The sequence below is a fragment of the Mandrillus leucophaeus genome, unplaced genomic scaffold, assembly GCF_000951045.1.
Source record: "Mandrillus leucophaeus isolate KB7577 unplaced genomic scaffold, Mleu.le_1.0 Scaffold49, whole genome shotgun sequence".
Taxonomy (NCBI): Eukaryota; Metazoa; Chordata; class Mammalia; order Primates; family Cercopithecidae; genus Mandrillus; species Mandrillus leucophaeus.
Genome location: NW_012105253.1, coordinates 2,552,353 through 2,565,152, shown reverse-complemented (window position 1 = coordinate 2,565,152; position 12,800 = coordinate 2,552,353). Strand labels below are relative to the sequence as shown.

General features: G+C 49.9%; 1 protein-coding gene across 1 annotated transcript in view; it reads right to left on the bottom strand.

Annotated features, from left to right (window-relative positions):
• The window catches only part of HIPK2 (homeodomain interacting protein kinase 2), a 159,459-nt gene extending 147,192 nt beyond the window's left edge, over nucleotides 1-12,267 (bottom strand). Inside the window, exon 1 of the mRNA XM_011995461.1 lies at nucleotides 11,186-12,267. Coding sequence (XP_011850851.1) covers nucleotides 11,186-12,267 — 1,082 coding nt within the window. The remainder of the gene's footprint in view (nucleotides 1-11,185) is intronic.
• Nucleotides 12,268-12,800: the final 533 nt, after the last annotated feature.

Sequence of the window (12,800 nt, the reverse complement as noted above, 5' to 3'; positions counted from 1 at the left end):
ATACCCAACACACACACCCCGCAACACACACACACACACAGCACCAACACATGCCACATGTGCCCACACTACACTCAACACACACACACCCCAACACACCCCCACATCCCACACACCAACATATACATACCCCATGTGAACACATACATACACACCATACACACGCCCACCATACATAAGCACACCCAACACACACCCCATACACACAGACGTGCTCTGTCTTCAGGCGAGTCTTAAACAGGCTCTTTGGCATCACTCCAGCCTTGGCTTTTTGACCCTAGTGATGTCAATAGTGATGCACGTGGCTGCAGGAGGTATCAGCAGGTGTCAAAGGCAGTTTAACCCCCAAGGCCTCCAGTGCCCCATCCCACCACTCTCCTCAGAGGCCCCTGCACCCCACCCTCAGACCACAGGACTCCAGCGTTGCTCCCGAGCCAGCAGGAGCAGCCTGGAGATGCAGCTCTCAAGTCAGGAAGTGCACCCCCACCTTCCTCCCCACAGCAACCAAGATCTGTCCTCCTCCCTCTGGCCTCGGGAAGAGGTGTCTCCTCTCTCCCCAAATGCTGGACCCTGTTCCTTCCTGGTGCCAGAGGAAACCCACTGACCACACTCCCAACATCCAGGCCCTTATTCCTTTGGGTCCTAGTGAGTCTGACACACGATGCTGGGCCTCCAGGCGTCTATAAGATGAAAAAGAAATGATGCACAGCCCCAAGAAGCTTGGGAATACTGGGAATGCCCGGCTTACAAATCATGAATGATGACACCAGGCCAAGGAAAATGCATGCTGTCACAGAAGCATGGACCTGGGTGGGGGGCGGGGTGGGGGAGCATGGTGCTTATTCGTGACAGAGCTGCTGTGTGCCAGGCATGACAGAGGGTGAGTTAAACACATGCAGCTATCTCAATCAGTCCCTTCCAACCTCATCTTGTCTTAAAAGGGAAAGCCTCAGAGAGGTTTGGGAACTTGCCTGGAGTCACACAGCTGGAAAGTAGCAGATCTGGAATTCAAATCCAGCTCTGCCTGCTGCATGATAGTAATGATAATACAAATAATAACAAGGATGATAAGATTAGTAGAAAAAAAAAAGCAGCTAACATTTCTGGAGTGCTCACTATGTGCCAGGCATGGGTTGAGCAGCTGACGATTGGCCTTATTCTCTCCAGAAAGCCTTTGTTCACGCAGCTCTTACGTACGAAGACAAAGTTACAAGGAACGTGAGCAGCATGTCCACAGAGCCTCAAAAACAGAAAAGCAGATGGGAGGTTACGAGGCCCCGGGGATGACGCTGTCTTTCTATCCTCAAGGTTACTCAGCCAGGTCTTGCTGCATTTGGCCCCTTCTTTATGCTGGGGAAGTCGCTTCTCATTTTCTGTGAAGGTATAATGGGACAAGACAGATGTTGGCTGATTTCAGGGAACTGATCTGTTTGAAGCTGAATCAGCTGTCTGCAGGCCTTAAATCTAAACTTCACACAGGTGGAAAGACGAGATGGGAGGGAATAAATGTTTTTGGTGAGATGTGTATGTTCCCCAAGAGGCGGATGCGGGCAGCCCCTGTGATCCAGGGTTCAGAGATGCTGGACGCCATGGCCCAGGACTTAAGCAGCAGTGAAAGTTCCTGTATGAAAGATGACAAGAAACTGGGCACACGAGGGTTTCTGGTGACGGGATGAGCTAAGCTACAAGGCACGTGAGGCTGCTCATATCATTCATTCATCCATGTAGGCATTTGGTCATTCATTCATTCATTCCACGGATGAGCCTTAGGAAATGGTGTCTGCAACACTTAATAAGCATGAAGGGAGAAAACATGGGAGAGAGTAGCTGAGCTCCACCTACTTCCACTGTTGCTGTGGCGAGCTTGTATTTCGGCTTTCAGCCCCTCCCCTGCTCCAGAGTTCTATTTCAGAGCCCAGCCTGGCTCCTGCCTGCTCACACGGGAGGTGGAGATCCCCAACTCCTCCAAAACAACGTTTAGAGCTCAACTGTGAATTCTTAGCCTGAGTTCTCAGATTTGCCTATAAAGGCATTTTGCTTTTATTCCCTTTCCATTTACAAATGCCACACATGTGATTGGCAGGAAGGGCAAAGAGTGACGCCCCGGCACACTGTGGTTCACACTCTGTCCGATTCAGCCACACTGTGGCCTCAGTCCAGTGCACCTTGCATCCCTTTGCTTTTCTGCTTCAGAGCCACCTCTGACCCTGCTCAAGCCCCCTCAGTCCTGGCACAAGCTCTGCCCAAGCAAAGACCCGGGGGAGTTAACACCCTGGGGCAGCCCTCAACCCCTGTGACCACAGCCCCGGCCTCTGGCCCTTCCCAGGCACATTCCTGGAGGCCTCGGGCAGGCTCCTCGGAGGCGGGATGGAGACCTGTGTGTATATCAGCCCAGGATCATGGGGCTTACTCCTCTCAGCATCACTGTGCCGATTCCTTTATGCCTGTAATCATCTCCCAAACAGGCGATCTGCACCCAGGTCCTTGCTCTTGGGGAAATCTGAAAGACAGTTGCTTCCATAACACCACCATCTCAATCTGTCCCGGAACAAGGGCCACAAGCCAAATACCCGCAAAGCCCTGAGGCTCATCCGGCACTGGCCTCGGGTTTGCTGGCTTCGATCACCCTCCATTAGACCCTGCAGGGGAGACTGGTGAGCGAGAGAAGGGTGGCCCTGTTTGCACTGCTGCAACGCAGGGACATGCTGTCACAGGGCAGCGTCTAGGACTCAGACATGCTAGTGGCTCTAAAAGCCGGAGGAACTGGCAAAATGATTCAAGGTGACAAAGTCCGCCTTCTCAATTAATGAGAGATGTTCAAGCTGGGAGACCAGGGTGGGCCAGGACAGTGGGGGCTGGCTGTCTACCCTGGGATAGCCTCTTCCATCGCAGACTGGGGACAGATACTGCATAGCCGAGGGCACTCCTACTCACATCCTGAGACCTCAGCACAACACAGTGTATGGCACATCTTCGGAATTCAAAAAATTACCTGTTGGATGCATATATGAGAGTTACAGCTCCAAACCCAGCTGTGGCTACAGGGAGAGTTCAGCAGCTCCTTGGCAGTGAGTGCGCCATCCATCGTAAATCATGCAGGAAGGAAGGCACGTTCATGTCTCTTCTGCTGTTCACCTTTCTCATTCCCACCAAGTTCCAGCCTTTCCCCCTCCTAACCACCCACTGCTTGCCAGTTCACCAACCCACATAACCCCTCCTATGGTACCCCCCAATTATTCTGGATCTCCTCTGTTGCCCCCCTTCCCCCGGAGGGCATAAAGGGTCTGACCACAGGGAATCTGACAAATGGGCCTTGTAGAGGGGCTCTCAACCACTTGGGAAACAGACAGACAGCTCGATGCCAGGCTGTCATGCTGGCTGCACCCTCTAACCTCCACAGGGTCTACAGCACAGCCCTGTAGGCTGACACTCTGGAGCCCATGCCATCCAAGCAACAATTCTCAAAGTATAATAATAAAATAAATAAAAAGGGCAGAGGAAACTTTCGGAGGTGATGGATATGCCTATGGCATAGGCTGTGGTGGTTTCATGGGTATATACTTAGCCCCGAATCCATCAAGCCGTGGATATTAAGTATGTGCAGCTTTCTGTAGGTAAATCATACCTCAATAAACTGTGTATGTGTTTTTAAGAATTTGCTGCAGAGCTTGTCCAAATGTATGTCACCTGGCCCCCACCCCCAAAGGGCCGGTTCATTAGGTTTGTTTCAGCAAGTACCCTGGGTCATGATGGGGCAGGAGGGCACTCAGATCCCACTTGGAAAATGACTGGTCTCTACCTTGAGCCCAAGAGTAGTTCTGGCCCTACTGTCCTCAGGTTAGGGACATGTATTTGGCAGCTCTGTGGCAAGGCAGAAAACTGGGCCAAGTTTCCAGGGCATGAACACCGCTTCTGCACTCGGGCCCTTAGTCTCTGGGGATACTGGGGTATTTTCATGTCTTTAAGTGTGTGCGTGTGCCCTTGCATGTCCACGCTTGCTTGGTGTGTGTGCCTTGTGGGCGTGTGGGTGTGTGTGCATTATCAGTAGCTCTGTATGGAGGGCTGAGTGTCAGCTTCTTGGTCACCATGGTTCTCATAAGCACACCTATGCCTGCATGTCATGCATAGGCTTAAATTGTGTCACCTGAGTCTGTGTGTGTGCATATATGTGTGTGCATGAAGAGGGGACTGCAGTACCAGGGCAGTATACACAGAGCATTCCAGTTCAGTTATTTCATACTTATAATTATATAATAATACTTATTAAGAGAAATTTTAATTGCAAAGTATTTTACCAAACAGCTGAAGGTCCCGGAGATGAATAAGGGAAACTTGAAGATAACCTAACAGCCTAGATAACTTATTGATTACTTCTCTTCAGAAGAGAAGCTGCAACCTGAAACGCATACACATATGTATTTATAACAGTCTGCCTGGGCAAATGAAGTTGTCAGTGGGTTGAATATTTCACTTCATATCTTCAAGTGCAAACTAGAACCTTCTCCTGTTGTTTCTATTAGTAAAAGACAAATTAATTTTAAAAGTTCATGCCTGCGATGCACTTGGCTTTCAGGGCCCCTGTTTTCAACCAAACTTAACTTCTAGTCAGTCACTTTCTATACGCTATAATCTGCATAAGCTATGCAATTTTTGAAATGACTTATATTTATGGCTTTATAAAGCTATGCCCCTTTTTTGAAATGACTGACATTTCCAGCCCAGGGCATAGCATTTTAGAATATGCCCTGTTCTCTGTTGATCAGGGGATCATGGAGGGTTCCCAGTTTCAGCTAATGAGGCCAAGGTCAGCCCACAGGAGAGAAAACTGCTCCCTGGCCACAGACTGAACCACCAATTCTGGCCAACCGCCTCGTAAACACAGGCCCTGGTCATAATGGGATCCAGATGGAGGAGTGTGGACAGTCACAGCTGACATTCTACTGACCATGACTCAGTGGAACACAGTTAGCTTGGGGCAGGGCTAGGACTGGTTCTAAGGTCTCTTGTCTCTCCTTTCAGAGCCTGTTTCTTTATAGCAGTGGTGGGATTTGAAACTAGGCTCTGAAAGACTGGAGCTTCAGAACTGAGCCTTAGAGACAGCAAGGTCATTAAACAAAAGAAAGCAAAACAAACAAAAAGCTATTCCCTCTAAGTCAATTCTGCAATCAAACCATCGGAAAAGCTAAATGCACTAACAATGTCCACATTCATACTACGAGGGGGGTAGAACCCCCCATTATAATCTAGGGCCTCATCCCTTCATTCCTGAGTAACAACAGTTATCTCCTAGCCTCTGGCTCTCCCCACATGCCCACAACTTTTTTTTTTCTTTGCCATTCCAATTGATTTATACCATCATTAATTTTCATTAAACTTCTCCTTTGTTCAAGAATTTACAATGGCTCTCAGCACTGGCACTTTGGCTCAACCCAAGCCCCTCAAGCCTGTATTCAAAACTCTCTATTGTCAGGCTTCACTCACGGGTACAGGACTCCCGTCAGGTGTCAATGTCTAAGGAGTCACCATCATTTCTCCCATCTTCCCTTATTTATTCCAGTCTCCACGACCCCTAGTCTTCCCCACCCCTATCTCATGTTAACTTCCCTATTAACCCATCTTGCAAAATCTTTCACTGACTTTTAATTTCTTGAACTGGCTTTGCCCATCATTGTTTCCCTAGAGTCTGGCACACAGTAGGTTCACAATAAATCTCTGTTGAATGACCAAACATTTAAAATATTGAAGCATCAGAATTACAGCGTTGGCAGTGGGTTTGTGTTTTCCATCTCCTCAAAGAGACTGTGAACTCTGCAAGATTAGGGATCATGCCTTACCCTCTGCACTCTGGAGCATGTATCTACTACGGGACACTCAGTAATGAATGTCTGATGAACTGAACTGAAAATTAATCTCCACCCTGATACGGTTTGGATCTGTGTCCCTATCCAAATCTCATGTTGAACTGTGATCTCCAATGTTGGAGGAGGGGCCTGGTGAAAGGTGACTGGGTCATGGGGGCACACTTCCCCCTTGCTGTTTTTGTGATAGTGAGTTCTCATGAGATTTGGTTGTTTAAAATCATGTGGCACCTAACCCACCTCTCTCTTCCTCTTTCTCCAGCCATGTAAGACGTGCCTGCTTCCCCTTTACCTTCCTCCATGATTGTAAGTTTCCTGAGGCCTCCCAGCCATGCTTCCTATACACCCTGCAGAACTGTGAGTCAATTAAACCTTTTTTAAAATAAATTACCCAGTCACAGGTAGCTCTTTACAGCAATGCAAGAATGGAATAATACATACTCCCACCTAAAACCACCATGAAATCAACTTGAAGACAGTGTCTGCACCCCAAAGAATCAGACAAATAAAAAAGCCGGGCACAGTGGCTCACGCCTGTAATCCCAGAATTTTGGGAGGCCGAGGCAGGTGGATCAGGAGGCCGAGGCAGGTGGGTCAGGAGATCGAGACTATCCTGGCTAACACGGTGAAACCCCATCTCTACTAAAAATACAAAACAATTATCTGGGCATGGTCATGGGCGCCTGTAGTCCCAGCTACTCAGGAGGCTGAAGCAGAAGAATGGGGTGAGCCCGGGAGGCAGAGCTTGCAGTGAGTCGAGATTGCGCCACTGCACTCCAGGCTGGGCGACAGAGCGAGACTCTGTCTCAAAAAAAAAAAAAAAAAAAAAAAAAAAAAAAAAAAAAGAAAAACGTTAGATTATTCTGAAAAAGTGGATTATTTGCTATTTTTCATGTTCAATTTTTGGGTCCTGGTTACAGTCTTACGTGTTTCAAAAAAGTCTAGACAAGAATATTTTGAATAATCCAGAGCAGAAACCAAAAAAAATGCATATATTTTAATCACTGATTACTCTTTACCTGAATAGCATGTGTTTTTGTTTGTGTTTTTCCTGAAAGTGGAGTTTAATATTTGGTCTTATTTTTAGTTTGCTGGTTTTGCTGATAATGGAAATACCCTAGTACCAATTTACTGCTTGCTCCAAAAAAAAAAAGAAAAAAGAAAAAAAATTAACAAACAAAATGAACTGGCATCAATGTAGAATTAAATAAGGAAAAGGCAGGGGTGCCCAAGGTGAAGTAATAAAAGCAACGACTACCTACAACTCTGTTCTTTTGGGTGTGAATACCTGAACGGTGACACCATTAAGAAAATCCCTCTGTCCCTCAGAATAGTGTTTCTCAAAGACTGGTCCTAAGACCCCCTGCCTGGCTCATCTCCAGTTCTCTGAGGCAAGTCTCGGTGGTGGTGGGTGTGGACTTTCTCCCAGGGCACTCCCAGGGAGAATCTGTTCCCAGCAACCTTTCCAGGTGATTCCTGTGCACAGTAAAACCTGAGAACCTGGGCAGCTGACAGTTAACTACATAACTGACCTTCGAGTTGGAAGGGAATACCCCTGCTTCAGACTCAAGAAAAAAACTTAAAAAGCAGCCTTTGTTTCCTGAAAAACACACCAGTGGGCTTGCCTCACAGAATACCAACAGCCACTGCAGCCAGGCACATGCCTGAGAGCTGGGGAAAATAGTTGGCTCTGGGGACACCACCTCCTTTGCCAAGTCCCCCAGGCGAGGATAACATATCCTTGTCTCACACCATTTCTGTGTCACTAGGTGGGGACAATGGTGGGATGAGACACTTAGCCCAGTCCCATGTAAAATGACAGAGGGACACATAAGTACTCTACCTTTTGAAAGTCAGATGTCCTGGGATGATAATGTGCCCTGCTCAGATACAGGGGGCCGAGGCGAGAAAGTCCCCACCCACCACCTGCAGGATGAAGGCCAACCTGCCGGGAGGCTGGATGCACGGCATGCAATGACTTCCCCAGCCCAGGCGGCTCAAACACAGCCATTCTCTCAAGACGCAGATGCAGCTGAAAGCATCTTCCTTCTGGGACACGGGCCTTAACGATGGACAATTAAAGAGCTTTTCTTGTCCCCTCTCTTTCCTAATAAGAGGCAAAGCCATCAGGAAAATCAACTTGATAAACGTGGCCTAGAGCTGGCTGTCCCACACAGCTGGGACGAACAGAGACAGAGCACTAGAGACTGTCCTCGAAAACTCGGATCGATCTATATGGTGGCAAACCACTGCAGGGCTCAGACAAGGCCTGAGGGAGAAACAGAACACTGAGCCAACTTAGAAATGAAGCCTCATTTCAGGCAGAAGAGCGGCTGCCTTTCCTGCTGACCGTATCCTTGGAACCAGGGATGGACATAGGCAGGCTGACGCGAGGGCCTGAAGGTGACCACAGAAAGGAGGAAGAGGCCTTCCTGCTCAGAATTTTAGGCAATGGTGATTTCAGGGGTGAAAAGAGGATGCTATCACAACTAAGCAGAGGGTCCTTCAGAGGGATGTGGGGATACAGGGGCCAGATGTGACTGTGCCTGTCACGAAGTGGGGAGAAGAGGGCTCCTGAGGGCCCAGGAACGGCCAGCAAACCAGCCTGCCACACCCACCAGAGGCGTCCAAAAGGCCTGATCTCACCCACAGAGTGGGGCAGGAGAGGATCGCCATGAGTACAAGTGAAGGAGTCAGCCCTCCCCAGCCCTCACAGGCAACCTCCTACTGCTGCCGCAGGCTTCCTGAGCTAGGATCCCCGATTTTACGGCCTGTCTCCTCAGCACTAGGGGCACCAGCACCAGGCAGGAAAGCAAAGAAAAACTGCAGAGTCCAAGGGGATGGGCAGGGAGGGCTCCAGGAAGTGTCCTGTGGGCACCAGAAGGCAAGATGACAAGCGGGTCTTAAGAATCCCCAATTCAGCTTACTCGATTCACCAAGTTTTGCTCTAAGGATGTGCTGCCTTTTAAACAGAGTTTGTTGAAGTCTTTTTACAAGTTGCCATGCTAGCTTTTAGTAAATTTTAATAACACTGGTATGTGTTCATAATGCAGCAATTCAGATGAACTAAATAAAAGCCCTAGCAGCCAAGTCAGGGGCTCTTCACCCTGAATTCAGGCCAAGAACTAGAAAGAGCCAGCCTCTGGCATGCAGAATTTACCAACCTAAATATGAAGTGGCACAATGGCCTCCCGTGTGGGGTAACAGAGAGCCAGCACAGCACCAGCTAGCCCCCAGTGGGGCTGGTACCCAGCACGGCCACCAGAGCTGGCTTTCAGAGGCCCAGGCACTCTCTACAGAGAACATGTGCTGTCGGTACCGGGCACCCAAACCTCCAGATTCACTCAACCATTGCCCATCTTTCTCCTCTGGACACAAGGAGGTGTCCACCTTTCTTGGGGGCTCCCACCCTGGGCTTACTTCTCCCTGCCATTGGCTCTGGGGCCAGCGGGCAGAGAGTGGATAGCATGGTCAGGAGGAGGGAGTGGAGAGGAAGTGGAGGGGCAGCAGTAGACCTGTCTGTCCACACAGGGCCTGGTGGCGAAAGCACAGGCCAGCAGAGACCTTTCCTGCACATAGGAAATGAGTAGGAAAGGAATCCTCAGGGCAGGGCAGAGAAGAGGCTTGCAGAGAGCTGCTCTAACTCAGGAAATGTCTCCTAAAGGGAAGAGGGAAGACAGAAACAGCATAGGTGGAGAGGCCTCAAAACCTCCTGTGTGACTCAGGATTAGGATGAAAGGAGACGGGGTGGAAGGTGGGAGGGCATCTGGGGACCGGAGGGGAGGGGCTGTTGCTCTCCCAGGGAAGGAGGGCCTGGTGCCCAGCAGGCTGAGGGAGGGGCTGGGAGGAGACTTGCAACAGCTCTGCCTGCAGCCAGGCTGGGGGCCCAGACAGGGAGCAAGAAGGAGAAGCTGGCCCAGGTCAGCCCCAGGAATGGGTGACAGGTCAGCTGTGTCGACACGGCACTGGGGCATGTTCCAGCCTTCTCTCTGTGGCCTTGAAAGGCGCATGGAGAAAGCACACCCTCAAGCGAGTGTGGGGCAGGAGGTCTCAGCAGGATGGCCTCCGGGGACCCTGGTTTTCCTGCCTACATGGCATGCTCTTAAATGTCCCATCTTCTCATGGGAGTTTCAGTTTTCTTTCTTGTGACTTCTATCTCTACCGGACTGTTCGGCACCACCCCAAACACATGCCCAGGCTGGTTCCACAGAGCAGGGTCTTGCGTTCCATCCCTGCTGCCTCCCTGCTGCACACCTGCCATGGCCAGCCACGGAGTGACGCACCTAAGCCATGTTACAGCCGTGTTACCCCCCAGCCGCCCACGAGGCTGATGAGAGGATTTCTCCCACTTCATGGGTTAGGAAATGAAGGCATGGAGAGAAATCAGGCAATTAGGAGAGGAGGGACCAGGTTCACTCTGGCCTTTCCTGACTCCAAAGCCAGCACTCCCATCTCAGCTCCGTGTCGGCAGCGGTTCCAATCCTGACTGCATACAGGGGTCCCTAAAAAGCTTCCAGATACCCCAGGATGGCAAGGGCCCTGTCTACATCCCTATACCTAGCACTGTGCCTGGCACATGTTAGAAGTAAAATCAAAGCTTGTTGAATGACTGCATGTGTGAGTCCATGACTGAACACACTTCCCGGCCACAGACACTATCATTCCTCCATCATCCTGACCCAAGCCTGGAGTCACCTCACCACCGGAGCCAGCCAGCTGGCCCCAGACTAGTCTCTCCCCTCCTCCAGCCCTTCTGCACATGGATAGACAAGGAACCTTCTCAGAACATCCTTTTCACCCCATTACCTTATGTTGTTCAAGGTTTCCAGGACTTGCTCTGGGTTTGAGGACACAGTTGAAATTCCTTGATCTGACATTTAAGACCCCCAGTGACCTGGTTCCAACCCGTCCTTTCACTTACATCTCCCACCACTCACAAACTGTTCTGGCCAGGCGGGTGTCCTTCTTGTCTCCTGTAAATTCCTACTAGTGTGACTGTGGACTGTGGATGGCACGTCCCTCTCTCTCCACCACCTGCCTGGATCCTACCCATCTGGGAGGACGGAACTCCTCTGCTTCGCCTCTGCTCTGCACCCCAGGTCCCAGGGAGCCCTTCCAAAACTGAATGCCTATGCCACGGATCTTACCTGGCTCCGTTCTAATGTGACTTCTAATTGACATCGCAATGTGCACATGTCCTCATTTCCTAAGTACATTAAGATCACTTGAAGGTAAGAACTGTAGACATATAATTTTATCTCACCACAGTGACTAAGGCTGCACATTTTCTGTGAGTGCCACTCCTGTCTCCGTGTGGACAGTCTTACCTGTAATATCTAGACTGCAAGTAGGTGGAGCACACAGCCTTGGACACGTGGCTGGCTGAACCAAAGTCGATGACCTTGACTCTGTATGGTTGTCTAGATGGATCCACCAGCATGATGTTTTCTGGTTTGAGGTCAGCATGGATAAGACCTAGGCTTTTCAGTTTCATCAGGGCTGTGGCTACCTGCTGGAGAACTGGGCGAATGTATTTGAGGGGCAAGGGGCTAAACTTGTTTTGCTTCAGAAAGTCATAGAGGTTCTGCTCCAACATCTCGAAGACCAAGCACGTGTGGTTCTTGTGCTGAAAGCATTCGTAGGCCCGGACGAAGTTATAGTCATCGGCACTCTCCGTGCTCAACCGGGCCAGGATGCTCACTTCAATCTGACCTTGTCGGGCATAGGACGGGTGGTTCTTCAGGATCTTGATGGCTACAATCTCATTGGTGCCCCGTTTCCAGCACTTGACCACTTGCCCAAATGTCCCTCGGCCCAAGAACTCTAAGACCTCGTAAGTGTTGGTCATGGAGCACAGCACCTCATGCTGCACCAGCTGATAGTCGCCCTCGCTGTTGGAGCCACTGTTTTTGGAGGTGGCAGTCGACGTGGTGGCAGTGGCGACAGTGGCCCCGCTGGCATTATTCTGAATCATGGGTGGGTGCTCCTCGATGATCTGCACGCTGCTTGTGTTCTCGATCTCCTCACTCTTACGCTTGAGGCCACATTTTTGGTAGGTATCAAGGAGGCTCACAGTGCTTCGACGCATTAGGTTGTGTGGTCCGCCGAGGACTTGCCCGGTGACAGAAGTGCTGCTTGCTGAGGTGACCACGATGTGCCCGGTGCTTCCTGGGAAGATGATGGTCTGCTCGTAAGGTAGGCTTGGGTTTGGGACCGGCAAGGAGGTGCTGACGGTTGTGGTGGCTGGCTGCGACGGGGGAATGTTCTTGCTCTGGCTATATACTTTGCTGTGGGAGCCGTACCCAGTCATGTCCCAGTTGGAACTCGGCTCTATTTTCAGTTTCTTCACACTACAGAAGGCACTTGATTGAAGGGTGTGAGGGGAGAAAACTTGCACATGTGAGGCCATACCTACAAGGAAAGGAAAACGAAAAGTAAGTATCGGATTCAGCTTGGTATAAGTAAACTCAACAGATCCCCTTCAGTTCTCATCTTGGTTTGGGCCACACAGAATGTTTCCTTCCCACTTGAAAACAAGGTTGAAAAAGTCAATCTATTCCACCCAGAAGCACGTTCTGGTCACTGAGTTTGTGGAACCAAGTGGTTCCAGGGTGCCACCTGCCACCATTAGGTGCCAGCAACACAGTTGAGACTCAGAAACTGAATTCCAATATCAGGACATAAGTCATCATTTTTTAAAATAAACATTATTTGTGACAGAAATGGATTCTTCTTCAGTTCTCCCTGGGTTGCTTCCTACTGAAACTCAGGAGGCTATGCTAACTGTCACGTACTTTGTTGCCCACATAATCAGCTCAGCCTTGTGGACAGACCCTGTCAGGTTCACTGGTTTGAGGAAACATCTTCCCAAACAGGCCCCAACACCAGGCCACTCAGGATCTTCTGGATCCTGGATGAACCCTAATTCTAATTACCACCTGG